The sequence below is a fragment of the Ambystoma mexicanum genome, chromosome 1q (assembly GCF_040938575.1).
Source record: "Ambystoma mexicanum isolate Mex_15411 chromosome 1q, UKY_AmexF1_1, whole genome shotgun sequence".
Classification (NCBI taxonomy): Eukaryota; Metazoa; Chordata; class Amphibia; order Caudata; family Ambystomatidae; genus Ambystoma; species Ambystoma mexicanum.
In genome coordinates, this window is record NC_090922.1 from 888,137,825 (window position 1) to 888,152,593 (window position 14,769).

Genomic DNA, 14,769 nt, shown 5'->3' on the forward strand with positions numbered 1-14,769 from the left:
GAACTTAGCAGCCTGGCTCCTGAGGGCATAGAGTTTGGACACCTACAGCTCCCTTAGAGATGCATGGACATACTCTGGGAAGCTAGGAAACCTAACATGTGCTATTGTTATTCCGGTAAATGGAAACGCTTTGTCATCTGGTGTAATACCAAGGTCGTCAATCCCATCGATTGCTCACCCACACACATTGTGCTGTACTTAACCCATTTGTTAGACACAGGGTTGGTCTTCAATTCCCTAAAGGTTCATCTTGCTGCTCTCTCGGCCTACGCCACGTCACAACAGAAAGTGTCATGGTGGAAAATACCGGTTATTAAGGCCTTTAGGGAAGGGTTTAAGAGAATCCATCCCCCCATTTCTCAGCCAGCTCCTGGATGGGATCGAAATGTGGTTTTAACCAGACTCATGGGATCTACCTTTGAGCCAATGCATAAAGCAAGTGTAAAAGACCTTACGTACAAGACAGCCTTCCTAGTGGTTATCACTTCTATTAGAAGGGTTAGCGAACAGGCCCTTTCTGTTATAGACCCCTTTGTTACAGTCCACAGCGATAAGGTGGTTCTGCGCACTCATCCCAGATTTGCGCCTAAATTCATCTCGAAGTTCCATGTGAACCAATTGATCGAACTACCCGCTTTCTTCCAGAATCCCGCTAGCATGGCCGAAAGAAGCCTACACACACTAGATGTGCGCAGGGCAGTCATGTTCTACCTGGAAAGAACAAAACCACTGAGGAAAACAACCAATTTTTCGTTTCATTGGCAGCTGACAGAGAAGTGGATCCTGTCTCTAAATCAGATATCTCAAGGTGGATTGTCAAATGCATCACACTGAGAGAACTGCCCTTCAAGCCTAGAGCGCACTCTACTCTGGGCACTGGGGCTTCTATAGCATTCATTGCAAATGTTCCCCTCAAGTCCATTTGCAAAGCGGCAACCTGGAGTTCTGTACACACCTTTACAAAACACTATTGCCTAGACACTCATTCTAGATCTGACTCTCAGGTGTGACGAGCAGTATTAAGACATCTGTTCTCTACTGTTCCTTCTCATAACCCACCTCGAACTCCGGGTACTGCTCGCTAGTCTATGCACAGCATGTGATTCTAAGCAGATTAACAAGCATCAGAAGACATGCATTACTCAACGTAATAGCATTCCTGATGATTGTATCTGCTTAGATTCACATGCACCCTCCCTGCCTCCCCGCTCAGGGTGGAAGGAACATTCTTACTACTGTCTCTATTTATGTACTCACTCACAATAGCATGGGCTCCCTCATAGCAGGAAAAAATACAATCGGAGGGTCCTCTGCGCATGATGGATTTTGGGTACACTACACGCCACGATAGGGATAGTGTTACACGCCTATGCCGACGTCCCCTTTTGGATCCCGAAAGATGAGATGTAATACTCTGCGGTTACCCTTCCACGACGCCAGCTAGAAGAGACCGGTACGAGAAGAAGTACCGGGTCCCGGACGCTGCCCCCCTGTGCCTCCGGGCGTAGCCTACCCCGGACTCCGTCGTCTCCGCGGCGGCCAGGAAGAAAGCGGGGGGTGTGCGGCCTCCACATCGACTTCCCCACTGGACGGCGAGGGAAAGAAATTGGACGCTATGGGACGCAGGGTCATCTCGTCTGCAGCGACGACGATTAAAGCGGCCAACGCCTTGGCTATCGTGGCCCGCTACGACAGGGAGCTATGGTACAAACTGGCTCCCCTGCTGGACTTCCTACCGGACGACAAGAGGGCGGATGCCCTGGAGATCCTACAGGAAGGTGAGGTGGCGTCGGACCACGCCATCACTATTGCGACGGACATCGCCGACACTGGGTTTCGCCAGTTGGGCAACGGCGTGTGCCTTAGGCGGCGTGGATGGCTCAAGGCTACGGACTTCCGTCAAGACGTACAGACCAGAGTCCTGGACATGCCGTTCGATGGGAACAACCTGTTTGGGAAAACAGTGGACGATTCCCTTCAGGCCATTAAAGCGGACACTGAGACGGCCCGGGCCCTTGGAGTTCTGCAGCAACGACGGACGCCCTTTCGGAGCAGCGGAGGCAAGGGCGCCTCCAAAGGTTCCGGCGGCGGTTTCTCCACCTACCGTCAAGCGGCCCGCTCGTTGTCTCAGGAGGCCTTCAGAGGACGAGGCAAGTCTGGCGGACCCCGCCGTCGTCGCCAAGGAGGTCAAGGCGGCAAAGCCTCGTCGAAACAGGATTGAACCGGCCGTGGGGTCGGGCCCCCACCGAAGCACCCCGGTGGGAGGCCGGCTGGCGTACTTCGTCAGCGTGTGGGAGTCCATCTCCCCCGACCGTTGGGTGCTGGACGCCTTAGCCCGGGGCCACGCGCTCGAGTTTCAAAGAAGGTGCCCGCACGTCCCCCCCGTGGCCAGGAAAGAGCTTCACGTCCCTCAGCTTCTCCTGGAGGTAAGGGCGATGCTCAGGAAGGGCGCCATCGAACTCGTCCCAAAGAGGCTTCGGGGCTCCGGAGTTTACTCAAGATACTTCCTCGTGAAGAAGAAGACGGGAGGATGGCGCCCCATCCTAGACCTGCGACGTCTGAACAAGTTCATCAAGGCGCAGAAGTTCCGGATGGTCACCCTCCAGCACGTCCTGGGTCAGCTGGAGGAAGGAGACTTCCTGTCGTCGTTGGATTTGGAGGATGCCTACTTCCATATTCCCATCCTAAAGGGGCACCGAAAATTCCTCAGGTTTGTGGTCCAAGGGCGTCACTACCAGTTCAAAGCCCTCCCCTTCGGTCTACGGTCGGCACCCAGGGTATTCACCAAGTGCCTTGCACCGGTGGCGGCGCAGCTGCGCCGCGAGGGGATCCACGTCTACCCCTACCTGGACGACTGGCTTATCCGAGCCAAGACGAGGGAGCTCGCCGTGGAGCACACGGCAAGGACCGTCCAACTTCTCACGGACCTGGGATTCTCCGTGAACTACGCCAAGTCCCACCTGGTACCCGCGCAAAACGCACTGTTTCTGGGAGCGAAGCTCGACACATTGTCCCTTCTGGCCTCCCCGTCGGAGGAAAGGACCAGGTCCATCCTGGGCAAGGTACAGCGGATGTTGGTTTCCGACGCGGCCAAGGTGAGGTCCATCAAGTCCCTCCTCGGAATGATGTCTTCTTGCATCTACCTCATTCCCATGTGCAGGCTCCGGATGCGCCCATTGCAGGAGTTCCAGGACGCGCGCTGGAGCCAAACGACGGGCGGCTTCGAGGAGAGGATCACACTCGACGAGAGTTTACGCCGAGCGGTCCGGTGGTGGGGCACCCGCACGCATCTGATGGCAGGCATGGGCTTCCAGACCCCAGACCACCAGGAGACAGTGACCACGGATGCCTCCCTGGAAGGGTGGGGAGCGCACACCAAAAATCTGCACGCGAGAGGCCTTTGGCTCCCGACAGAGAAATCCCTCCATATCAACGTCCTGGAGCTCCGTGCAGTGTTCTGGGCCCTCAGGTCCTTCCTTCCGTCCCTCAAGGGCAAGGTGGTGAGGATCTTCACCGACACCACCACCACCATGTTTTACATCAGGAAACAGGGCGGAACCAGGTCCCCAGCACTGTCCAAGGAGGCGCAGGACCTGCGGCATTGGGCCGTCGCCCAAAGGATGTTTCTGGTGCCGTTTCATCTGGCAGGGATAAAAAACACCATCACCGACTCACTCAGCAGGGAGCTGCGCTCGTGCCACGAGTGGGAACTACGGCAGGATCTAGTGGATCGCCTCTTCCGACGGTGGGGCACACCCCAGATCGACCTGTTCGCGACGGCGACGAACTCCAAGTGCCGGAGGTTCGCCAGCAGGTTTCCCCAGGCGAGGAGCATGGGCGATGCTTTCTCGTTCCCCTGGGAGGGCCTGTTCCTCTACGCGTTCCCTCCTTTGCCACTGCTAATCCGGCTCGTCAACCAGCTCAAGAGGTCACGGTGCAGGATGATCCTCGTCGCACCTGCGTGGCCGAGGCAGATCTGGTTCCTGGACCTTCTGGACTTGTCAGCGTCCCCGCCAATCAAGCTGCCGGTGGACGCGGATCTACTCTCCAGGGAAGGAGGCGCCATCCTCCACCACGACCCGAAATCGGTGAACTTGCAGGCCTGGCTCCTGCAGCGCTAGAGTTTGGAGGATACAACATACCGGCCGACTGCAGAGAGGTTCTTGCAAAGGCCAGGGCGTCCTCGACTCTTAAATGCTACGGACACAAATGGAAGAGGTTCTCTGGCTGGTGCCACGCACAGAAGATTAACCCTCTACGGATTACGGCTCCCCAGGTACTGCCGTACCTGCTGACGCTGGCCAAAGCTGGACTGTCACACGCGTCCATCAAGATTCATCTTGCTGCGATCTCCCGATACACCAGAACCACGGGGCGGAGGTCCTTGTGGTCTCATCGTCTGGTGAAAGAGTTCATGAAGGGACTGTTCAGATTGTTCCCGCCGGTGAAGGCTCTGGCCCCGGCGTGGGAACTCAACGTGGTGCTGACCAAGCTCATGGGAACTCCACGACACGAGGGTAGTGCTCAGGACGCACCCCTCCTTCATGCCCAAGGTACCGTCGGACTTCCATCTCAACGAACCCTTGGTGTTGCCTGTGTTCTTCCCGTCGCCTTCGTCGCCGGCTGAGAGGACTTTGCACTCGCTGGATGTGGCTAGAGCGCTGAAGTTCTACGTGGACCGCACAAAGTGTTTTCGGAAGACGTCACAACTCTTTGTGAACTTTGGACCTGTCAATCAGGGGAAGGCTCTCTCGAAGGCTTCCATTTCCAGATGGCTCTCCGGCTGTATCATGTACTGTCATCGGTTGGCAAACCGACCGCTGCCTGGCCGTCCGAGAGCCCATTCCACCAGAGCGATCACAGCTACCACGGCGTTCCTTTCTGGTGTGCCCCTGCTGGACATATGTAGGGCTGCTACGTGGAGGTCGACGCACACCTTCACGAAATTCTACTGCGTCGATCGGGATTCCATGGAGGAGTCCAGGGTCGGCCAAGCAGTGCTGCGCAACCTGTTCACCTGAGGTGAGCCTGGTGAGGAGGTAAGATGCTTAATGTTGAGTTTGATGTAATGCTTAATGTTGAGCCTTTGCCACCTCCCGTGGTTGTGCATGTGTACTGCTATGTATTCTTTATTCATGAGCATGTGAATCCATGCCAGACCCCATGCTGGAGAAGGAACAAGTTACTTACCTGTAACTGTTGTTCTCCAGCATGGGTCTGGCATGGATTCACATGCGAACCCTCCCGCCTACCCCTCTGCGGCTCTTCACTTGGTCATACTGCCACTTCACGTGTTTCCAAATCTGAAGATGGCTGCCAGAGGCGGTGCTTAGGTAGAGGGCAGTCATTGGCTGTGGTCAGTATGACGCAGAGACCAGTGATTGGTTACTACTACGAAAGACAGATCAGAAACGAAACTGATACTGTTTTTTTCTTTACCGAGGATTCCCAGCCTGACGACGTGGAATATTCATGAGCATGTGAATCCATGCCAGACCCATGCTGGAGAACAACAGTTACAGGTAAGTAACTTGTTCCTTATCCTTGTTCTATATATAAATACATATTATATAACTTTGTGTGTAAGAGTTTACTTGGATACCTGTATTACTGATTTCATTGTACAGCACTACAGCTCGCAATACCCCTCATAAGGTAAGCCTGGCTGCTCAGTCACACTACCAACTTGTGCAGTACAGGCCTATTTGAAAAGGTGGCTTACCCAATAGCAAGAGATTGGGCCTCATTACACGGAAGGCGGTAAGCCATGGCGCTATTAGCGCCATGGCTGCCGCCGGTACCTTACCGGGTCCGCCTTGGTGGATGGCGGAATTAGCGCCATATTCCAAGGTGTGTGGGGGCGCTAATTCCGCCATCCACCATTGCCCCTTCACCATTGCCAGTCAGCCCCATAGGGCTCCATGTTAATGGTGAAGGTGCTAATTACGGTACCGCAAATTGCGGTACCGTAATTAGCACCAAGGTCCCTTTGTGGGTCCTGTACTTAACGCCTGTAAAAACCAGGCGTTAAGGGAGGACCCGCAAAGGGACCTCATAATAAGGCGGTAAGGGTTTACCGGTATCGGTGCCCTTAACCGGTATCGGTAAACCCTTACCGCCTTCCGTGTAATGAGGCCCATTGTGTAGTCCCACACCAGTTGGACTGCATCCATTCTTACCTAACAGTGATCTCACCAGGCTACATAATCTGGTGCGTCTGCCTAGACCACATATGGTTTTAGTCGTCCTCATGCATAAATCCTTTGAGTCTGTGGCCTCAGCAAAGTTAAGGTTGGTCTCTTGGGTGACTATGCTTACTTCAGATGGACTTCTACTCAATATTCAGGCTCTTGGCTATAAGGAACCCTCCTCCATTCAGTTTATCAGATAAAAGGAAGCCTCTCAGTCTGGCTTCTGACCTAAACACTCCCCTGAAACTGCTCTCACTTATGCTCTCAACTCTCTCTTCTCTGCTCGATACTGTAAGCAATCCTCTGTCCTCATCCTCCTCAACCTCTCTACTGCCTTCGACACTTGTCGATCACCCCTTAATTCTCAACATTCTTTCTTCCTTTGGTTTCAAAGGCCCTGTTCTCAACTTTCTCTCCTCCCGCTCTTTTGCTGTCTCCTGGGGCGGTCGTACCTCATCCACTCTCCCCTTGGATTACGGCGTACCCCAAGGTTCGGTTCTTGGCCCTTTCCTATTCTCTCATTACACCGCTCTTCTTGCGCCCTCATCTCTTCCTTCGGTATCTCCCACCATTTCTATGCTGATGACACCCAGCTCTTCATTTCCTTCGCTGATGACCTTCACCTTAAACTCTCTTCCTGTCTTACTGCCATTAAAAATTGGATGTCATCCTGCTTCCTTTCTCTCAACACTGATAAGACTGAAATCTTATTCTTTCCCTCCAACACTCTTCCCCCTCCCTCTCCTCCACCTTTTATCCACTTGCCCCCTATAATCTCCCGATCTCTTCCCACGCTCGCAACCTAGGCATTCACTTTGACTCCTCCCTCTCCTTTTCCGGCCACATTTCTCTTACCTCTCGCGCCTGTCTCTACCACCTCTTCAACATTCGTAAAATCCGCTCATCTCTCACCTTCCATGCCACTAAACTTTTAATCTCCTCCCTCATCTTTTCTCGCTTCTTCTATTGCTCCTCTATCCTCGTTGGACTCCCTGCAACTCATCTTGCCCCCCTCAAATCCGTCTATCGCTCGGCCATCCGTACTCGTCTCCTTGCTCCTCACAACTCCATTTCCTCCTCGCTTTCTTACCTTGGTTGGCTTCCATTTCACTCCCAATTTAAATTTAATTCCCTCCGTCTCATCTTTAAATCTACATGACCTGCCCCCCCCTTATCTCTCTTCTTTCCTTTCTACATCCCTTCCCGCTCCCTTCGATCTGCTGATCTTGCCCTTCTCACGTCCCCCCTTCCCCATGTGCTTCTTCCCATTTCCGCTACTTTCAGCTCCTAGCCCCCCTGCACTGGAACTCCCTCCCTCCCTTCCTTCCTCCCTCCCTCTGCACCATCACCACCTTTTCCTCCTTTGTACTTCCTTGAAATCTCTCCTTCTACATCTGCCGCCCTGATACCCTTATCTCCCCTCTCACTTCTCTCTCTCCTCCCTCACACCTTCCCCTACTCGCCTTCCTTTACAGGTTAATTGCTCTACGTACTGTTTTATTGGTTTGATTCATGTCTTTTAAATTGCTTCTACTGTTATATATTTCCATGGAACTTGTTAAAATGTAAAGTGCTTTGGATCAAAGCGCTAAATAAACACAATAAATACAAATACAAAAGGTTGTGTTGCGTACCAAACCGTCGGACCAGTTTCACCTCAATCAGGGAAATATCACTGTTTTTCCCCGGACCCTGCGGACTCGAAGGTTGAATAGCTTAGATGTGAAAAGGATGCTCACCTTTGTTTGGAGTGCCCCTGTACTTTTAGAACTTCTAACAGACTCCTTTAGGGGTGCTGACCCAGGTACTCGGGCCACCATCACTCAGTGGATGGTTTCTACAACCCTTAGATCCCATAAAACTAATTCACTGTAGTTATTGCGTTGATCCTAGTCATATAACTGAAAAATGTGCCATGGGTGCATGTGCAGATGTTTAGAGTGCCTGCCTCCCACTTACATGCTACTCGGCTCACAATCGCCATTTATTAGCGGGGACGGTGGGAGGGCCTTACGTAAGAAAGTGTTACAGTAGTCACTATGTGGAGTAGGAAGCTTACTCTTAAAATCTTGTCCCCATTTCTTCCGTACCCTTCGGAGACTACCAAAGGCCTTCCCGGCAACCCGGTCTGAGCCAAACATGTTTTTCTGGAATTCCGGGGGAATCTCCATCTATAAGATGTTTGCAAGGCTGCTGCCCGGGCAACCTCTTGCATTTGTGTAAATGTGTGTACTTGCACTCTAACTCCCAGATGCCAGGTTTTGCTAAGAGATGGAGGATTCTCTTGGATGATCCTCTTAGTTGAGCAGAGAGCTGTCATTGTCATTCTGGAGTCCTTTCTATGTCATCGTATTTTTTACTTAAAAAAAAAAAAAAATTCTTTGGTAGTCTCCCAAGGGTATGGAAGAAATGGGGACAAGATTTTAGGAGTAAGCTTACTACTCCACGTAGTGACTACTGTAATACTTTCTTACGTAAGGCCCTCCCACGGTCCTGCTAATAACTGGTGATTGTAAGCCGAGTAGCATGTAAGTGGGAGGCAGGCACTCTAAACACCTGCACATGCGCCCATGGCACATTTTTCAGTTATATGACTAGGATCAACGCAATAACTACAGTGAATTACAACTTTTCCTCTGTTTTTTGGAATACATGTTTGCTATTTGGCATTAGTTTCATGTTTGGCGAAGTCACATTTTTTTTCCAAATAAGTTTCCTTTGTGGTAAGTGGTCAGATACTGTACAAAAGTAGAGATGTTCATTGTTTATGAAATTAATTACTGTCCATGATGAGCTTGAAAAATACTTATGTAAAGATTCTTTGTCCAACATTTTAATTTCTTTTTGTATACATTCTTTTCATTTTATTATAGCGTGCTCAAGCTGTCCTTCAAGTAGTAACATCTGTGCATACATCGAACTCTTCTTTAACCGGTACCGCAGGGGATAATTCAGTTTCTTCAGGCCAGAGTCCGGTTTTAAGAATAATTATTGACAACATGTACTATCCTGTGACACTAGATGTCCTTCACCAGGTATTTTTAAATTTGTGTTCTTCTAGCTTTGCCTTTTTCTTTATGAATACAGGTGTACATAAATTGTTATATTTTCCACAGATATTTTCTAAGTTTGGTGCAGTCTTAAAGATTATCACATTTACTAAGAACAACCAGTTCCAAGCTTTGCTGCAGTATGGCGATCCAGTAAATGCACAGCAAGCAAAATTAGTAAGTGAACACTATTTTGGAGATTATATCCTTTTTCTCGTATCACTTTCTCCTTTTAGTACATCTGTGCACATTTGACCTTCTCTGATGCATGTATGTGTTGCACTGGTTGTGATCTCCTTTGGTCACTCTAAATTTGGAATGGGTTTGAATGTGAGCATTGCCACAAGGCTGGCAGTTGCTTTATTTTTTGCTTCAATGTTGCATCTTTCCATTGAATTTTTTCTTTTTCTTCAAGGCTTCCCTCTGCGCACATTGTTGGCGATATAGTTTAAGTGGTGCCTAAGATGTAGAAGTCAGTTTTCGGCGGTGTTAGGAAAGATTTCTCTTTCTCCAGCATGGGGTCTAGCCTGGATTCCCAGGCTCATGAATATTCCCCAGCGTTGGGCTCGGAATCCTTAGTAAAATAAAGTTTCACTAAAATCTGTACTTCACCTCTAAACCAATCGCTGTCTCTGGGTCATACTGCCCCCATCCAATGACAGTCTTCTCCCTAAGCCCCTCCTCTGGTAGCCATCTTCAGGTTTTTACTGCATGCTTCAGTGTTGGGAGCCCCCCCCCCCCATTGGCTCTCCAAGATATTTGTATGGTTTTTGTATTTTTGATGGAAAAAATTCTATTTTTGTTTCAAATAAGCCAATGTGCTCTTTTCTTCTGCCGACAGGTGGAAACCGTTGTCGGTTAATGTTAGGGAGAATTCTCAAAAATGTGCTAATTCCCTTCTTCATTAGAGACCCCGGCTCGCTAGCTGGACTTTTAATTTTTATCCTGGAGTGTGAGACCTTTTTCTGACTCTCTAATGCATTTTTTTTTGTTTTGAACACCGTTTCTTTTGGTTTTGGAGTCTGACAAACTCCATAGGCATCATCTTTTTAAATTGTAACACAGCAACCTCAGTGCAGTGTCACAAAGAGATCCCTTGGATCTCTGCTAAGGTTTAAATACCTTCTCTTGGATAAACTAGTGTTTACAAGAGTAGTGAAGTGAAATTGACTTTACTTACATTTTTGTAGACCCAGCACAGACTATCTTACAATAGAGTGCTGGAGGGGTTACTTAGTATCCAGGTTTGGTCCCTTTATTTGTTTTGTCATTGTTGGGATTCACCATTGAAGCCCTTCTCTGGATCCAGCGTGTCTGGCAGGGCAGGAAGCAAGGGAGGTGCCCGAAACTCCCTGTGCTTAGTCTCCTTGGTTACAGGAATGCACCCAAAGGTGATTGGCTGGCTGGCTTTGAGGACAGCCCCCTGCTGTGTGAGTGACAGCCAGACTGCAAATGAATGGGAACGACTTGCATAAAAGGTGAGGTCTTTCGCGGGGAAGGCACAGTCGACCACTGGACGAAGGAACCGAAGACAGAAACTGGAAGAGATGCTTGTTACAACTCCTGGACTGTTGGTTTTCCGGGTGAAGCCCTGCTGCAGTGCTGAAGCTCCTATTTTGACAGATTAGAGAAGCCTGGAAAGGACGACTTCTCCCCTTGGGTTGGTGGGACCAATCGAACCCAAGACTAACTCGACTGAAATCCCTCTCTCTGCTGGCTGTACTTCCATTGCTGCTGCAGGACCCGAGTGCCACGGGACAGGATCACCAGAATCAAGTGCATCTTTTTTAAGCCCGAGCTTCAGGAAGATCCTCCGGACTTGCTCGAAGCAGGGCTGACCAAGCCTGAGCCATCTCAACAGTGTGTTGGACCCCCAAAGCAAGGAAAGTCCACAAGGTGTACAAGAACTGCGGTGTTGCTATTTGCAAGAAGCCGCTGATCTGAATTGCATCCATTGCTGCTGCCAACCTTCGAATAATAGTGAATGAGTCCCCAGACGTGTCCCCCCCTTGTCCCCAAAATGCATCTGTTGGAACTACAACAGGAACAAAAGCCAGCTGGAACCATTTCTTCAGACCTAAGGTACTTTGAACCAAGGGGTACTTACCTCTCGTGTGTGTGTGTGTGTGTGTGGGTGGGTGGGTGGTTGGGTGGGGTGGGTTGCTCTCACTGGGGACTTGCATTGTTTGCGCTTTGCAGAATTGCTTGCAGCTTTGCCCTCCACAATCCTCCCAACTTGTGGCCCAACAGTGATTTCTTTTTCAACAAAACTCTTAACATTGTGCAAGACTTTTACATACCTTGAAGTCCCTCAGCTCCCCTAGACTTTGCTCAAGTGACATTGGCTGTCCTGGCTCCCTGAAAAACTCCTCTAACCCTCTGACTTTTTGTTTTAACTGTCCCACCAAAAAGTCATACATACCGTATTTGTATTGTACAGCTGGCAAAGGGTTAATCTACATTGCTTTGGGGGGGTTCAAAAGTGCTTGCCTGTTTGAGAAACCTGTTAACCATTATTTCCTTCCCTAACCTTTTCCTTTTTGCCACAGCATCAGTATTAACATTTAAGTGTGGAAATTGATATATTAATATCCAATGTCCTAGCAATTGAAGTCACCTCGAGGTGTAGGAATTTCTGATGCTTGTGAATCTGCTTAGAATCACATGCTGTGCATATAGTCCGACATCTGGCAGATTATTGCATCTGGTCTTTCAAGGATCGAAAGGGGACGTCGGTATGGGCGTGCCTTTAACACTATCCCTAACGTGATGTGTAGTGTACCCAAAATCCGTTGCGCGTTGAGGTCCCTCTGTTTTTTTCCACCCAGTTAGCTGGTCGCCTTATGCGGCACTCTTAAAATTGCAAAATGTCATTCTTTCCACAACCTCTGGTCATTTATAAATTCGTCCCCTCTTCGATTACTTCTCAACCACTGCCGAAGACCGCAGAAGAACAGACTTCGACAGCTGGTGCTCCGGTCGATGATGTCGACTGCTTGGCCTGACATTCTGGCCGGCCTATACATTAGGGAGATTGGGGGTCTGGAGGTATGTATTTCTTTTTCAAGAATGTCTTTCCTTCACCACTCTCTTTGCCCCTTTGGTTTTGCTGTCATTTTAATACACCTGAGCTATAGACAGGACACCATTTAAATTTTGCCCTTCCTGTAAAGGAAAGCACCCTTGGAAGGACACACACCAGAGGTGCAATAAGTATCAACCTCGTGATCACCACAAGGCGCCCTGTCTGTCTTGTCAGCTCTTGCGTCCTAAGACGATCAAGGAGCGTTGAGTTAAACGGTGGGCGGCCTACGCCATGATGCAGGCCGAAGGTAGCTCCCCGGCTGCCACAGGTGCCGAGAGTGACGAGGAGTTAAGCAACGGCTGATATGGGGCAGGTACATCCCGGCAACAGGGACGCACCCGCTACTCATAGAAGCAATCACACAACCCCCTCTACCGCCTTGACAGATTTGTCGACTGTCCAAGGCGCCAATGGGCACGCCGAGCTCCTCAACGGTGCCCTCCGATCCGTGTGGTTGGCAGCCCTCCCCGTAACCGCATAAGCGGCATGCGTCCGGGCACTCCACTGACAAGGGCCAGCACCAAAAGTCACAAGGCCGTCGAGACGCCTCCTAAGAGCACGCCGACGTATAAGGTTCCGGCAACATCGAAATCTACGGCAAAGATGCCGAACATCCGCAAGAGTCTTGCAAAGTTCATTTCGGCGCCCAATAAGCCCAAATACACGTCCACTTGCAGAGAAAGGCAGAGGACTATTCTGAGAGCCCCCCCAGCCCTTATCTAAAACACTCTTGGATAAATCTCTACGTTCTAGGCAGGTCGATACCCAGGAGGAACCCTTTCCCCCTCTAGACCTCTCTGGTTCCTCTTTATGGACCAGGGAAAAATTTAGGCTTGCAAAGTTTGTGGACTTATCAGAAAAAATTAACCACGCCCAAAAGGCCTAGTGAAGAAGACTTTTACTCCACAGTGACCACATTCCGGAGACCCTCTTGCCCACTTTGGAGGATGATGCCTTTGAGGATGCCACTGACCAGGCCCCAGATTGAGGAGATGAGCCACTGGTAGACACACATGGTTGTCACCTACCCATACCCGGATCCTGACACCATATGCATAGATCCTGCCTCCCAACCTCTGCGTCAGGCATCTCCTATAGATGACCAGATGGCGTTTAACGCCATTTTGACAAAAGCAGCCGAACATTTCAAAATAGCCACACAAGAGGCGATAAGTTAGGCAAAGTTTGTATGCAGTACCCTCTGGGACCACTCACACAACTGTGACTACAGGTATAGGAAACCCAACCTTTGGTATAAGCTTGTACTACGCAGTTCTGGTAGTGTGTTGAGCAGCCAGGCTCATCTTAAGAGGGGTCAATGTGAGCTGTTGTGGAGTTGCACAGAGATTTACAGGTATTCAAATAAACTTACACTCAAGGTGTCTTGCATAAACAATTATTAATCAGTCATTTAGAATAAGCCTGCTTCAGAAGGGAGCAATATAGTAGTAACACACAAATACACTTCAATACTGTACACTCTTAGTGTCTAAACCAGTAAAGACCCATTTGGGATGGCCCACAGACACAACCTACACCCACAGGTGACTTCAATAACTAGGGTGCTTGGGACATTAATATCTTACTGTTGGCATTTTGAATACTTTTACCAGTTGGTAAAGGGCAAAGATTTTTAGAACAGGCCGCAAATATTCTTAAGCAGGCAAATACTTTTGGATCCTCCAAAAAGAGTCATACAATTCAATAGACGAAGCCAAAGTCCATGGGCAAAAGTCTTGTATAGGATGATGCACTTCTGGTAAGTAAATGGAAAAGTCTTTGCACAAGTTCTTGGGAGTCTTTGGTAAAAAGAAGAATCAAATGTAGGGCCACAAGCGTATTAGACTTGTGAGTTGCAGAAGTTACAAGCACTGCCACAGTAAGAGGCAAGTTCTCTTAGGCTAGTTTTACAGTACCTTAGTAAAGAAGAAAAAGATGCAGCTGAAGACTTCTGTTCCTGTACAGCTCTGCAGATTTCACTGTTCCTGGGCGTCAGTCATGGGGACAAGAGGGAGGACGTCGGAGGACTCTGCACTGTAATGGCACCGTCAAAGCTGGCAACTGGCAAGCTTTACTTTCAGTGGCTGTTTCGCATTTCAGCTCCTTGCGGTTCAGCAGATAACAATAAGCGCGGTTCCTGGCTGTCAAGGTGGACTTTCCTCACATCTGAGGTCCCGCACTCCATTGAGGGGTGGATCAGGCTTGGTCAGTCCTGCTTCGTGGGAGTCCGCAGGATCTTCCAAAACCTTTAAAAGCGTCATCTTACAAGCAACACACACAATCTGTTGTCCTCCCAGGCTCTATGGTTTCCTGCAGCAAGTCTGAGGAAATTCAACCAGCTCCGAGATCGGTGTCCAGGTGGCTTACTTGGGAGTTGATTGGTCCCACCAACTCGAAGGGAGAAGTCGTCCTTCCAGGGCTTCTCTGTCGATGCGAACTTGGC

At 49.8% G+C, this 14,769-nt stretch overlaps 1 protein-coding gene across 2 annotated transcripts in view; it reads left to right on the forward strand.

The window, feature by feature from the left end:
- The window catches only part of PTBP2 (polypyrimidine tract binding protein 2), a 264,830-nt gene that overhangs the window by 101,178 nt on the left and 148,883 nt on the right, over positions 1-14,769 (forward strand). For both annotated transcript variants that reach the window (XM_069641530.1, XM_069641529.1), the window contains exons 6-7: positions 9,065-9,226; positions 9,308-9,418. In XM_069641530.1, the coding sequence (XP_069497631.1) occupies positions 9,065-9,226; positions 9,308-9,418 (273 nt within the window). The remainder of the gene's footprint in view (positions 1-9,064; positions 9,227-9,307; positions 9,419-14,769) is intronic.